The sequence below is a fragment of the Setaria italica genome, chromosome II (assembly GCF_000263155.2).
Source record: "Setaria italica strain Yugu1 chromosome II, Setaria_italica_v2.0, whole genome shotgun sequence".
Lineage (NCBI taxonomy): Eukaryota > Viridiplantae > Streptophyta > Magnoliopsida > Poales > Poaceae > Setaria > Setaria italica.
Window position 1 is genome coordinate 44,051,073 of NC_028451.1, and position 12,312 is coordinate 44,063,384.

A 12,312-nucleotide genomic window follows, 5' to 3' on the forward strand; every position below is an offset into this window, starting at 1 on the left:
CGAAACAAGAAAAACATACAGTAGGGAATCACAGAAATTGGAAGGTAGACTTCTTATTTTTTTTTCAGGATACTCTCTGTTTCTATGCAAAACGTGTCATTCCAGAGAAGTGAAAACACGAGGAGCTACAGAAATAACAGGTCACCTTCCCTCCGACAGAACACTCATAGAGGATACACCAATGCTAGTCTCTGACTGATTAGATGACATGACATACGAATCAAACCCTTCGTTCTGCATCAGCGACATCATGCTGTAGCTCGTATAGCTCGGGGACAGTTCAGGGACCGGCTGGTTGGCGTCCAAGTACTGCACGACTCGTCGCATGCCGGGTCTCACATTCGGCAACGGGTGCGCGCACATCAAGCCCAGCTTCAGCACGAGGGTCACCTCCTCCACCTCATACTTCCCCACAAGCCGCGGATCCACGGCGTCAAGGATCGATCCGTTGCGGTGATGCTCGATCACCCGATCCACCAGCACGACCCTGTTGTTGCGGTCGTCGCGGTCGATAGGCCTGCGCCCACAGGCGACCTCCAGGAGGAACACGCCGAAGGAGAACACGTCGGTTAACGGCGTCGCCTTCCCGGTGCGCACGAGCTCCGGCGCGAGGTACCCCATGGTCCCGACCACATGAGTGGTCTGAGGATCGGCGCCATGGTCGTAGAGCCTCGCCAGGCCGAAGTCACCGAGCCGGCCACTCATCTCGTGGTCCAGCAGCACGTTGCTGGCCTTGATGTCTCGATGGATCACGACCTGCTCCCAGTCCTCGTGTAGATACAGTAGGCTTGCGGCGACACCCTTGATTATCTTGTACCTCTCGTGCCAGGAAAGAGTGGGCATATGCTGATCGTGCAGGTACTTGTCAAGGCTACCATTTGGCATGTAGTCGTAGACCAAGAGTAGTTCGCCTTGGCGTCTGCAATAGCCTAGCAGTTGAACAAGGTTCCGGTGTCGAAGGCGGCCGATGCTCACAACCTCGGCAACGAACTCCCTCACTCCTTGCCTGGAATCATGTGACACTCTCTTTACTGCGATATCCAAACTGGATCCTGGAAGCACTCCTTTGTATACTCTTCCGAATCCTCCGACGCCCAGCAAGTTCTTGTCCTTGAACCCGTTGGTGGCATGAAACAGGTCCTTGTATGAGAAGCGGTGCGGGCCGAACTCGTCCTCCCAATCTTCCCGAACCTCGGCGTACCGGCGCCGCCTCCATACTATCAAGAAGACGGCTGCGAGCACTGCGGCCACGAGCAACGCAGTGGCGAGGGGAAGCATGACATCCAAGACCTTGGACCGTGGCTTCGGACCCACGCGTGGCAGGACGGGGAGCTTGGAGAAGTCGAGAGGTGGAGCTGGTCCGTCAAAGCTGAAGCTCCACCCGAGCACGTAGTGGCGTGTGATGACGACTCCAGTGGCCGAGGAGAAGCCGACGTACATCGTATCCGCCATGAACGTAGAGAGATCGACGGGCACGGAGATCAGAGGCTTCTTGGGCTTTTGCACTTGCACCGGAGCTAGCGTCACGTTGAGCTGCCCGGCCTGGCCGTCGTAGTCGATCCATACTTGCATCGGCTTCCGGCTGTTCAGCTGCAAATCTCTCCAGGCGCCGCCGGCCGCGTCGTCGTAGTAGCCGGCCGGCTGGGGCTGCTCTGAAATCAGGCTGTTGACGTCGACGCCGACGTGGTTGCTGTTGATGTCGCGGATCTCGGGGTTCATGATGGTGTCGAGCTCGACCGCCAGGACGCGATCGCTCGCCGTGCCGTTGATCGCGCCGAGGAGGCCCAGGTACTGCCCCGCTTTGGCCGCGGAGAAGTTGGTGGTCGGGGCGACCACGAAGGCGAGGCCGTGGTCGCTGAGCCCGTCGTAGGCGGACACAATGGCGAACACGAAGCACGTCGAGAAGGACCGCGCCCCCGCCGCGGTGGCGTTCGCCGCCGCCGTTGAGGAGGATGACGCGTTGAGGAAGTGGACGGGGGCCGGGTGGAAGGCGTGCGCTTTCTCCTGGAACGTGGCGTTGGTGAGCGCGAGGAGGCCGCTGGGCGTCACGGCGGCGAGCCCGTCCAGCGTGAGGTTCGCCGAGGCGAAGCCTTGGTAAACAAACTGGCCAACGTCGGCGGACGACGAGGCGACATGGATCAGGAGGATCGGAACGACGAAGGGTACGATCTTGGCAGGCATCTTGTTTTTTACTGGGACACTTCTCCTTGACACCCTCAAAGAGCTTTGCTTAAGCCACAACTTCAGTACTGATATGCTTGCATTGGCGAAATATACCTACAGTGTTTGACATGTCGAGATCCAGGGTTGGTTGGGTGTTGGACTGCTGGACTTGTGTCCTGGTAAAGAGTGGGTGATGACTGAGTCTTGAGGAGCAGGAGAGCTGAAAAACTGATTGAAAGATACACCGAGAGGCACGCGCACGCGATGTATTGACAGGTACTGCAACTTCCACGCGTGGATTCATTGATGTCAACGAAAGACCTGTCCGACGCGACAATTCTGCCGTCAGGAACTTCAAAGATGGCTGCTGTTCGAAGTGTCCTGCGAACCTATCCTGGTAGAGTGGTGTTGCCGTGCCCAGCGGGTGAGCAATCGTTGCGCGTGCTAATATCGAAAAGTAATAGCGACGGCTAAAATTAATTATTTATCTGTGATATGGTAGTATATATAAATAAATAGTATAGATAGTATAAAGGTATCATGGTAAAAAACACAAATAGCATCACTATAATTTTATTTTGACACTAGCATAAACTTTACTATTTGAAATATCATTTTTTACAATGTAATAATTACTAAATTATGCAATGAACAGTTAGATCTTATATATACTATATACTACTAAGTAGTAGTATTGCGTAACGTAAAGGAGTCTGATAAAGAAGCAGGTTTCAATGAAACCATTAGCGTTGCTGCCCGTCACCAGCAAGAAAACGAAATCTGCGATGTGCTAGTAGGCAGTAGCTGAACATCTGGATCGTTTCGGTCGTATGTGTTCAGCTGACACTCTTCAAAAAAGAAGAAGAAGTGTTCATCTGACTGTTGTACGCTGCTGACTAAACGATGCACTGCTTTGTCAAATAGAACGACCATTCCAGTCAGAAGTGTTTGTTGGATGGACTGCCCGAATTCTTTCACTGGTACTGGTGCGATTTTACTGGTTACACTCAAACACCTACTCTCCGGTTGACGTTTATTAGGATTCCATTCCATGGACTGCTAGCTCTTCTGTCTCGTGACAGCGAAGCATTTCGACTTCACTCAGCAACCGCAGAAGGATCCATTCTCTCGCGGGTCAATTCTGGAGTCCCGATCGATCTTGACACGGATCACGTTTCTTTTTTGCTTTCTGAGCATGCGCATTTGACTGGTTTCATGAACAGCTTCGTGTGCTTGTGATAAGGCCACCCGAAAATGCATGATTGTTCATTGCTGTCATCATCTGCGAGGTGTACCTCATCCTTGAATCCTTTACACGAGTATATTACTAGTCTTTAAACGGTTTCTTTTGCAAATAAAAATCAACTGTGTTTAGACAAAATATCTCAACTACACGAATGGTATTGACCAGGTCAGCATTTCAGGCAAACTACTACTGAGATCCTTGACAAGAAAATTTCCAGGTTCATGCCAATAATCCTGCCATTAATAATTGTTTTTAGATTACGGCACCGCGTTTAGTACTAGTTTCTTTTGTTGTTTTTGTTAAGCATAGAGATGTCTCACTGATCCGTGTCAAAGATAAGAAGAATACAGTACTGTATGACATAAGACGCACCCCCCCCCCCCCCCCCCTCCCCCTCTTATTAGAGAAAACAGATAAACGGTTACAGTCCCTAACTGCAAGATCATATCACCTTCCTCCAGTGAAATCAGAAACGGCACCTATGCTCGTTGACGACACGCATGACATCATATTCTTGTTGAACTCCCTGCTGTACATCCGCTCCATTCCGGTGAAGCCGAAATACTCCGGTGACAGGTCTGGAAGGACCATATCTCCGTCGAGGTACTGCATGACCTGCCGCATGGTTGGCCTTGCGTTGGGCAATGGATGCGAGCAAAGCAGCCCAAGTTTCAGTACCAGAGATACCTCATCAGGATTAAAACCGTCTGGGATCATCGTGTCCGCCGCGTCGACCATCAATCCCCTACGCCAGTGCTCAGTTACCCAATCCACGAGCACGGTGTGGTTGCCGTGCTCGTCTTGCTCAATTGGCCTTCGTCCACAGGTGACCTCCAGAAGGAATGCCCCGAAGGCAAAGACATCGGTCGCCGGAGTCGCCTTGCCTGTGTGTCCTAATTCAGGGGCTAGGTACCCCATAGTCCCGACCACATGTGTAGTATGCGCATCGGTTCCATGATCATACAGCCTCGCAAGGCCGAAATCCCCTAGTCGTCCATTCATTTCAGCATCGAGAAGCACGTTGCTTGCCTTGACATCTCGGTGGATGACAACTTGCTCCCAATCCTCATGGAGGTACAATAGCCCAGACGCCACTCCTCTGATGATGTGAAACCTTTGAGGCCAATCCAATAGTGCACCCTTGCTTCGATCGTACAGGTACTTGTCAAGGCTACCGTTTGGCATGTAATCGTAGACCAAGAGAAGTTCACCTTTGCGCCGGCAGTAGCCGAGTAACTGAACAAGGTTGCGGTGCCGCAACCGTCCCATGCTCGCAACCTCGGCGATGAACTCCTTCATGCCCTGCTTGGACTCGTGAGACACCTTCTTCACCGCGACCTCCGTGTTGGACTTGCGGAGAACGCCCTTGTAGACGCTTCCGAACCCTCCTGCTCCGAGCAGCTGCTTGTCGCTGAACCCTTTGGTGGCATGGAACAGGTCCTTGTACGAGAACCTGTGCGGCCCGAACGCGACCTCCCAGTCCTCGCGCACCTCGGCGTACTTGATCCGCCGCCGCACCAAGGCGTAAATCGCGACGCCCACGGCGAACACCAGCGCGGCGGACGCTATGGGCAGCACAATCTCCAAGACCTTGGACCGCGGCTTGTTCCCCGCCGGCGGCAAGGTAGGCAGCGCTGAGATGTTCAGCGCCGGGGCCGGCCCGTCGAGCGCGAAGCTCCAGCCGAGCACGAAGTGGCGCGAGAATAGGATGCCCGTGGCCGAGGTGAACCCGACGTACGCCGTGTCCTGGACCACGTCGGAGAGGTTGACGGTGGTCTGCAGCAGCGGTTTCTTGGGCCTGGACAAGCCTACAGGGGCCATGGTCACCGTGATCTGCGTGGCGGCGCCGTCGTAGTCGACCCAGACCTGCATGGCCTTCCGGCTGACCAGGCTCAGGTTCCGGAACTGCCCGGTGCCGTCGTCGTAGTACCCGGCGTCCGCCGCGGCGCGCGACACCAGGCTGTCGACATCGACGCCGACGTGGTTGCTGTTGATGTCGCCGAAGTCGGCGTTGAAGAGCGTGTCGAACTCCACGGCGAGGACGTGGGAGCTCCGGTTGCCGTTGTTGTTGGTGTTGAGCAGGCCCAGGAACTGGCCCGGCAGCGCGGCGGATAGCAGCTCCTTGTCGGAGGCGACGAAGAACGCCAGGCCGTGGCTGCTCAGGTCGACGTACGGGCCGTAGATGGCGAACACGAAGGTGGTCGAGAAGGACCGGGCGGCGGTGGCGTTCCGGGCGCCCGGGTCCTGGAACGGCAGCGGGGACGGGTGGAACGCGTGACCCTTCATCTGGATGGTGCCGTTGGTGAGCATCAGGAGGCCGTTCGGCGTCACGGAGGCCGCGCCGTCGAGGGTGAGGTTCGCGCCCTTGAAGCCGTTGTAGACGAACCGGCCGCCATCGCCGCCGGCAGTGGCGTCCGCGCAGCGGCCAGCGGGCGCAAGGAGGAGGAGGAGGAGGAGCAGTGCGGCCAGGTGGAAAGTCTGAAGCGGCATTGCTCCGACGTCGCCGTTGGATTTCTGAATTGTAAACGGCAGGCGCCAGTTTTGGTGCGGCAGTAATACGCAACCGTCAGCATAAAGTTTTTGGAAGTGTCCGATGGGAGGAAAATTCAGGGATCCTCGTGGCGCGTGAGGAACATCACCTACCAATTAAGTTGAAGATTGCGGCGGACTCGGGACTGAAATGCATGGACGGGGCGATTTAGCTGATGGTGTTTCTGTCTGGACTCAGGGGAAGCAATATTTGAACAGGGAAAGGGGACAGCGGGGGGGGGGGGGGGGGGGGACGGAGAGCGTTGACCCTTGTCGGATCCAACACCACGAAGAGTGCCATGTGCTAGAATTGGCAACCCAGACGCGACTCGCGAGAGCAATCAAGTTTGTGTGCCACAGCCTCTACGGGACTACGCAATCTCTTCTCTTAGTCCCTATTTACTGTCACATCAATTAAATATAAATTAATTACAAAACCAATTGCATAAACAAAGACTAATTCACGAGATAAATCTATTAAACCTAATTAATCTATGATTTGACCATGTGATGCTACAATAAATATGTGCTAATCATGGATTAATTACGCTTATAGATTCGTCTCGCGAATTGGTATCAAACATTCGGGTCACATCGGATGTTTATATACCAATTAGAAGGACTAAACATGAACTAATTATAAAACTACAACAAGCATGCTGTAGGTTCCACTGGCTACACTGCTCCTCCTCCTCGCAAGCATGCTCAAAATGATGATATCTACTACAGCAAAGGTTCGACAAGGGCAGCATTACTAGCAGCAGGGGGAGCTATCAAGATATTTTCCTCTGCGAGCATATTAGAACTGTATAAGTAATTTGCTCCTATGTAAATAAGATTCATTATGTTGCTCTAAATAATTAAAACTCATCGGCGTGTACGCTTGTGGCTGAAGGGATCCACAAATATGCTTTTGCACTTGTGAGACCACCGGGACATCATGCGGGAACAAGTGGCCCAAGTGGCTTCTGCATATTTAACAATATTGCTATTGCAGCTTCACACTTGTTGGAGAAATACGTGAGTTTTGTGTGCTGTGTCCTGAAAGTAACTAGTCAATGGTTAACTTTCCAATTTCCAAGCCATAAGATGCCAAAGTAGAGATAGGATACAAACTGAAATCTTTTTCTGATTCTTTTTTTTATACATGTGTAGAAAATGAGAAAAATACTGATAATTGATTGGTATGTACATGGTAATGGTACACAGCAGATCTTCTATAAAGATAATTGTGTCTTACTCGTCTCCTTGCACAGGTACAAACTTGAACACTATAGGCAGTGCTTGGGTAAATTGTTAGGGTGTTTTATAAGTTCTTTATCTTACAGGCACGGACAATTCTATCCCTCAACTGACCTAGGAAGTCTTGGCCATATTGGTGAGGGGAATGGCAGGGGTTGTGTTGGACTCATGAGGGTATAAGAGATGCAGATTATATCTATGCTTGGGACCATATTGTTTTACCCATGGCCGATGAGTTTAGACCTGATATCATTCTAATCTCAGTTGGATATGATGCAGGTGTGCTTTGGCTAGCCCCTTTGTTTCTCCTTTTCTACCTTAATGAAATGATACGCAGCTCTCTTGCGTTATTCGAGGAAAAAAAAATTGTCCATACACACAAAGAAACGTCACCTAAAAGCAAACCTTATTTTTCTCTACCTTGTCTTCCTCTCTCCCAACATCATATGCTTAGGAGAGTATTTCTATTTCTACCCACAAGAATACTGTGTATTCTGTTTTGGCAGTTGAAGGTGATCCTCTGGGTGATTGTAAGATGACTCCAGGTGGATATGCAGCCTTGCTTGATAAGGTAGTTTCTTGTAGTCTATTTTTATTCTCTTTTTATTCTTACTCTTGTTCTTCTGACATCCCCCTCTCTATTTAGTTAATTAGGTTTGTTCATGTCGCCATGGTCCTTGAGGGTGGCTACGGCTTGGATCAGCTAGCCGATTCTGTTTCTGCATGTGTGAAGGTGCTCCTGGGTGATAGGAGTGATATCAACTCTCAAATAACAAGCTTACCATTCGACACAACAGTAAATATGGTGATGGAGGTATGCATTTTTACATCATTAAATATACAAAATAGTATCTAGATTAGAATTCATAAATTTCAGAAAAGAATTCCATGGCCTATGGCCAATATTGTAGATAAAATTATGACAGAACATGCTAAACGAAATTCTTTGATGCAGGTCAATTAATAAGATTGTTTATGTTTTTATGCAACCCTTTACATCACTTGCATTGCTTTGCTTAGTATGCCAGCAAAATCAGTTGCTAACAACATCCCAACAGTAGTTACCAAAATACTAGCATATACAGGGGTGGATCTAGGGCTTGGGCTGGCGGGCTGGAGGTATTGCAGTACGGGTCCAGCTCATGTATTCGCCTACTATATGTATGCTGCTGTGCGGCTTGTTCAGTTCGTTCTTAACTCTCTCTTGCATATAGAGGAACAAACTGTGGTTTAGCCCGAGGTCTATCCCATTTCTGGGTCCGCCCCCGGGCATATATGCTATCACAAAGACTTCTAAGATGCCCGTAATCTCGTTTTAGGACTAGCAATTATGCAATGCTTCTTATCCTGGAAATAAACACCAAATATGTGTAAAATGCATGATGCTAACCGACAAAATCCTAAAGTTTCATGCCAGCATATTGTTAGATGCAGATGAATGATTCAGAGCTTTTGCCTTCTCGATATAAATAATGCAAATACATCATTCGTTTTATTTTATTTTTTTCAATTGTTGTTTCCCGGAAAGGAAAGTTACTTTCCGTGAACTACACATATATCTGTTCCAGGCTTATAGGTTGCCGTTTATCATTGGTTAAAGAACTGTTTGGTGAACTTTTAACCCTACAAAGCCTTGTACTTTGAGATGATGTTTGCAGAATAAGTAGCCCAGAGGAGCAAAAAAACAAGAAAATATAATACTTGTAAATGTTGTGATTGTAAATCTAAATGTTTGCTTTATCAACAAAGAAAGCAGAGGCGGCTCTAGAGGGGGGCTGCTAGTTTGTGGATTAGTGATAAGAATATTCTGCTAGTACTTGTGGTTTTCATTTTTATTTAATCACAAAATAAAAATAAAGTTTGTTTTTATTTGTTTGCAGACTTGTCAAACACATAAACCATTTTGGAAGGCTTTCAAGAAGGATATCCCTGAAGAAATTACATCAAGGAGCATACCATTCACAAGAGACATAGAGGTAAATACGGCAGTTTGTATATTTTAGTAGATGGGAAGGCGTGTCTAACTTTATTGATTATGTTTGCAATATAATATACTTAAAATTCAATTTTTTTGTTTACTACTATAAAATTTTGGAATTGGCCAAATAAATTATGCAAAAGGAACATGGACCATAGATCTACCTCCTGTAATTCTTTATAATACCTTTTAGTTTTCGTGACACACAGGGTGGAAGAAAAGTCTGATCTTTCATCGGCCAAGAAACTGGATGCGATAATTTGTATATAGGCTACTTCTTCCTTTCCCAGCATTTGCTCCCTGGCTTAAGATATGGATAGTCGTTACAATACTTGTGTATAGGGTGTTTGTACTTCTTGCACCAATGCATTTCGGGTAACCGAGTTACAGGCTGTTAGGATCATTCCTACACACAGTGGCGGATCCAGAAACGGGCTTCGCCCCGGGCTAACTAATATAAGGCTTAAAATCTTACTAGCCATACACTATTAGATATAATATATTTTTCAAAGAGCATAATTCAACCAATAGACTCAAACAATACATAGAATATTGAAGGTAGAAAAGTACCAAATTAAGAGTCTTCCATGATAAAAAAAGAACCATACATGTCTTCATGAATTAACACTACTTTCACTTGTTCCGACATCCTCAATTCTACATTAAAATTTTCAACATATCAGCCCTATATAAAGCAAAATAACATTATGTATTGAAATAGACTAATACAAGTAAACAACACGCACCCTCGTTTGGCAAATTCATCTTACGGTTTCTTAAGCCTTGAAAGTGCTTTAGAATTTTTTCATCTTCAATCGACGCAAACAAATCTCGCTCAATATAGCACATCATGCTATTATTCAACCAATCATCATTCATTTTATTTCTTCGTTCAGTCTTGATAATATTCATAGCAGAGAAGGCTCTTTCAACTGTTGCTATTGCCACCGGCAAAATCAATGCAAGTTCAATGAGACGATACACCAAAGGAAAAATTGTATCTCTTCCAGTCTGAACCATCTTCTCAGCAAGGTTACCAAGATCAATACAAGTGTCAAAATTATCATCATTTCTGACTTCATCAATGAATATAGGAAGGTCACCCGCAAGCTTTATGCAGTCATAATCACAGAAGTCATCTTTATAAATCTTAGCAAGCTCAACTAACTTCTGTACTTCAAAGTTGGCAAAAGAATCCCTCGGATCAAGACAAGCAACGCATCTCAAGAGTTGAGTTGATCTTTCTGGAAATCGATTGTTTAACTCACAATAAACTTGATCAATCACAACATTGAAAATTCCATGATGAAAATGATGGTAGTAACTCACTAGTTTAGCACCACGACATCTCGAACGACCTCTAACTGGTATCATATCTTCCATATTAGGAATTTCTATGTTGTTGAGGAGGCAAAACTCCTTTACTTCTTCAAAAAGAGCATCCCAACCATTTTCCCTCATTTCATTCATATTTCTCATCACAGAGCCAATTAATCCTATTGCACGAACAATATTTTGATTTTTCTTTTGCAAACATTGTGACAAGTCTTGAGTCATCCCCAATACTCTAATCATAAGATGTAATATGAACACAAATTCAAATGACTCCATTCTTTGAATCAATCCAGAGGCTGTAGTTTTTTTTCCCCATCAGTTCCATCTTCACTAATATTCTCCAATACCTCCAGTACAGAGGACCACATGATCATAAGACATGCCAATGTTTTGTGATGTGTACCCCACCGTGTATCACCAGGCCTAGCAAGACTAGTTTCTTGGTTTTTCCCTCTCCTAGAAAAAATAGCACTACTATCTAACTGCTCAACAAGCTTATCATGATGACTTTGAAGGAGTTGATCTTTCCTCTTGCAAGAAGCACTAACAACATTGACGATTGAAGTGACATAATTGAAGAAATCAAAAGTTGAGCCACAACACTTGGCTACAGAAACTACCACAAGCTGCAATTGATGAGCAAAACAATGGATGTAAAAGGCATATGGAATTTTCGTTCAATACCAATCTTTGTAACCCATGAAATTGTCCTCTCATATTTGAAGCTCCATCATATCCTGGCCCTCTAATCTTGGAAATAGATAGACCATATCTTCTAAGCATAGTATCCAATGCTTCTTTTAGTGAAGTTGATGTGGTGTCAGAAACATGTTCAATGCCAAGAAACCTCTCAATCACACTTCCTTTATCATTGACAAACCTACAAGAGAAATGAGAAAATAGTGTTACTTGAAAGCAACAAAACAAAACTAATAAAATAACCAAATAGAGAGAAGGTATATACCTCACAACCACAGCCATTTGTTCCTTAATAGATGCATCACGAGCCTCGTCGACAAGAACCGCAAAACAACGATCTCCTATTTCACTTTTAATTAACTCACTTGTCTCCTCTGCACAAGCCCTAGCCAAATCTTTCTGAACCATTGGACTACTCATTTGATTATTCCCTGGAGCATTTTCACCAGTCACAAGTGCAGCCTTAGGATCCTTCTTTCTGTACCATTCGAGCATCTCCATAAAGTTCCCTTTATTTTTTGATGTTTTAGACTCATCATGTCCACGAAAGGCTAGAGCTTGCAAAAGGAGAAATCTAGCAATGCCTAACATGATACTTAAACGAGCTTTATATGCCTCCTCTTCTGCTGCACTTGTAACAGACCATACATGTTCAACACTTTGCCTCTGATTTTTGAAATCAAGTGCACGCTTTCTTGCATTATTATTAAAGCCATCAATTGATTGAGCATGCTCCTTGAAATAATTCTTTGCATTCTTCCAATTTCTAAACCCAACTTTGATGAATGTATCATTACTATGAAACCCAGCTTGTTGTGGCTTAAAGAGATAACAATAAAAGCAATAAGCTGCATCCTTGGCTACACTGTACTCTAACCAATCAAATTGATCAAACCATGATCCAACAAATCCTCTTGATTGGCCTTTACCATCTTTTTTCGTTTTTGGAAACTTATGACCAGCTGGCCTATATGGACCTATTTGTAGATATGCTCTCCTTGCCTCATCCCTAATGTCATGATGAAAATCATCAATTGGCTTCCTTTCTCCTGGATCAGCAACTATATCTCTCATATCAAGTTCAATCCGTGGTCTTTTTGCTCCATCTTCCTATTGCCTC

General features: G+C 46.4%; 2 protein-coding genes across 2 annotated transcripts; both read right to left on the reverse strand.

The window, feature by feature from the left end:
- Positions 1-28: 28 nt before the first annotated feature.
- Positions 29-6,104, reverse strand: LOC101755347 (L-type lectin-domain containing receptor kinase IV.1). The gene is given in 4 exon segments (XM_022823797.1): positions 29-577; positions 580-1,855; positions 2,155-2,169; positions 3,915-6,104. Coding segments are annotated over 4 exon segments (3,420 nt in total). The 5' UTR covers positions 5,900-6,104; the 3' UTR covers positions 29-433.
- A 4,887-nt stretch (positions 6,105-10,991) lies between these two features.
- LOC111256413 lies at positions 10,992-11,687 on the reverse strand. Its single transcript, XM_022824358.1, has 3 exons — positions 11,458-11,687; positions 11,178-11,373; positions 10,992-11,036 (listed from the first exon to the last, which is right to left on the reverse strand). The coding sequence occupies exons 1-3, from the start codon at positions 11,685-11,687 to the stop codon at positions 10,992-10,994; spliced, it is 471 nt and encodes a 156-aa protein (XP_022680093.1).
- Between the last annotated feature and the right edge of the window lie 625 nt (positions 11,688-12,312).

Bases quoted from the DNA above. Each gene is read 5' to 3' on its own strand.
- LOC111256413 (XM_022824358.1), bottom strand. From the start codon at position 11,687: ATGCTCGAATGGTACAGAAAGAAGGATCCTAAGGCTGCACTTGTGACT. The intron at 11,374-11,457 runs GTATATACCTTC...TTTCTCTTGTAG, and splicing joins CAAATGGCTGTGGTTGTGAG to GTTTGTCAATGATAAAGGAA. The intron at 11,037-11,177 runs GTATTGAACGAA...CAATGTTGTTAG, and splicing joins TTCATGGGTTACAAAGATTG to TGCTTCTTGCAAGAGGAAAG.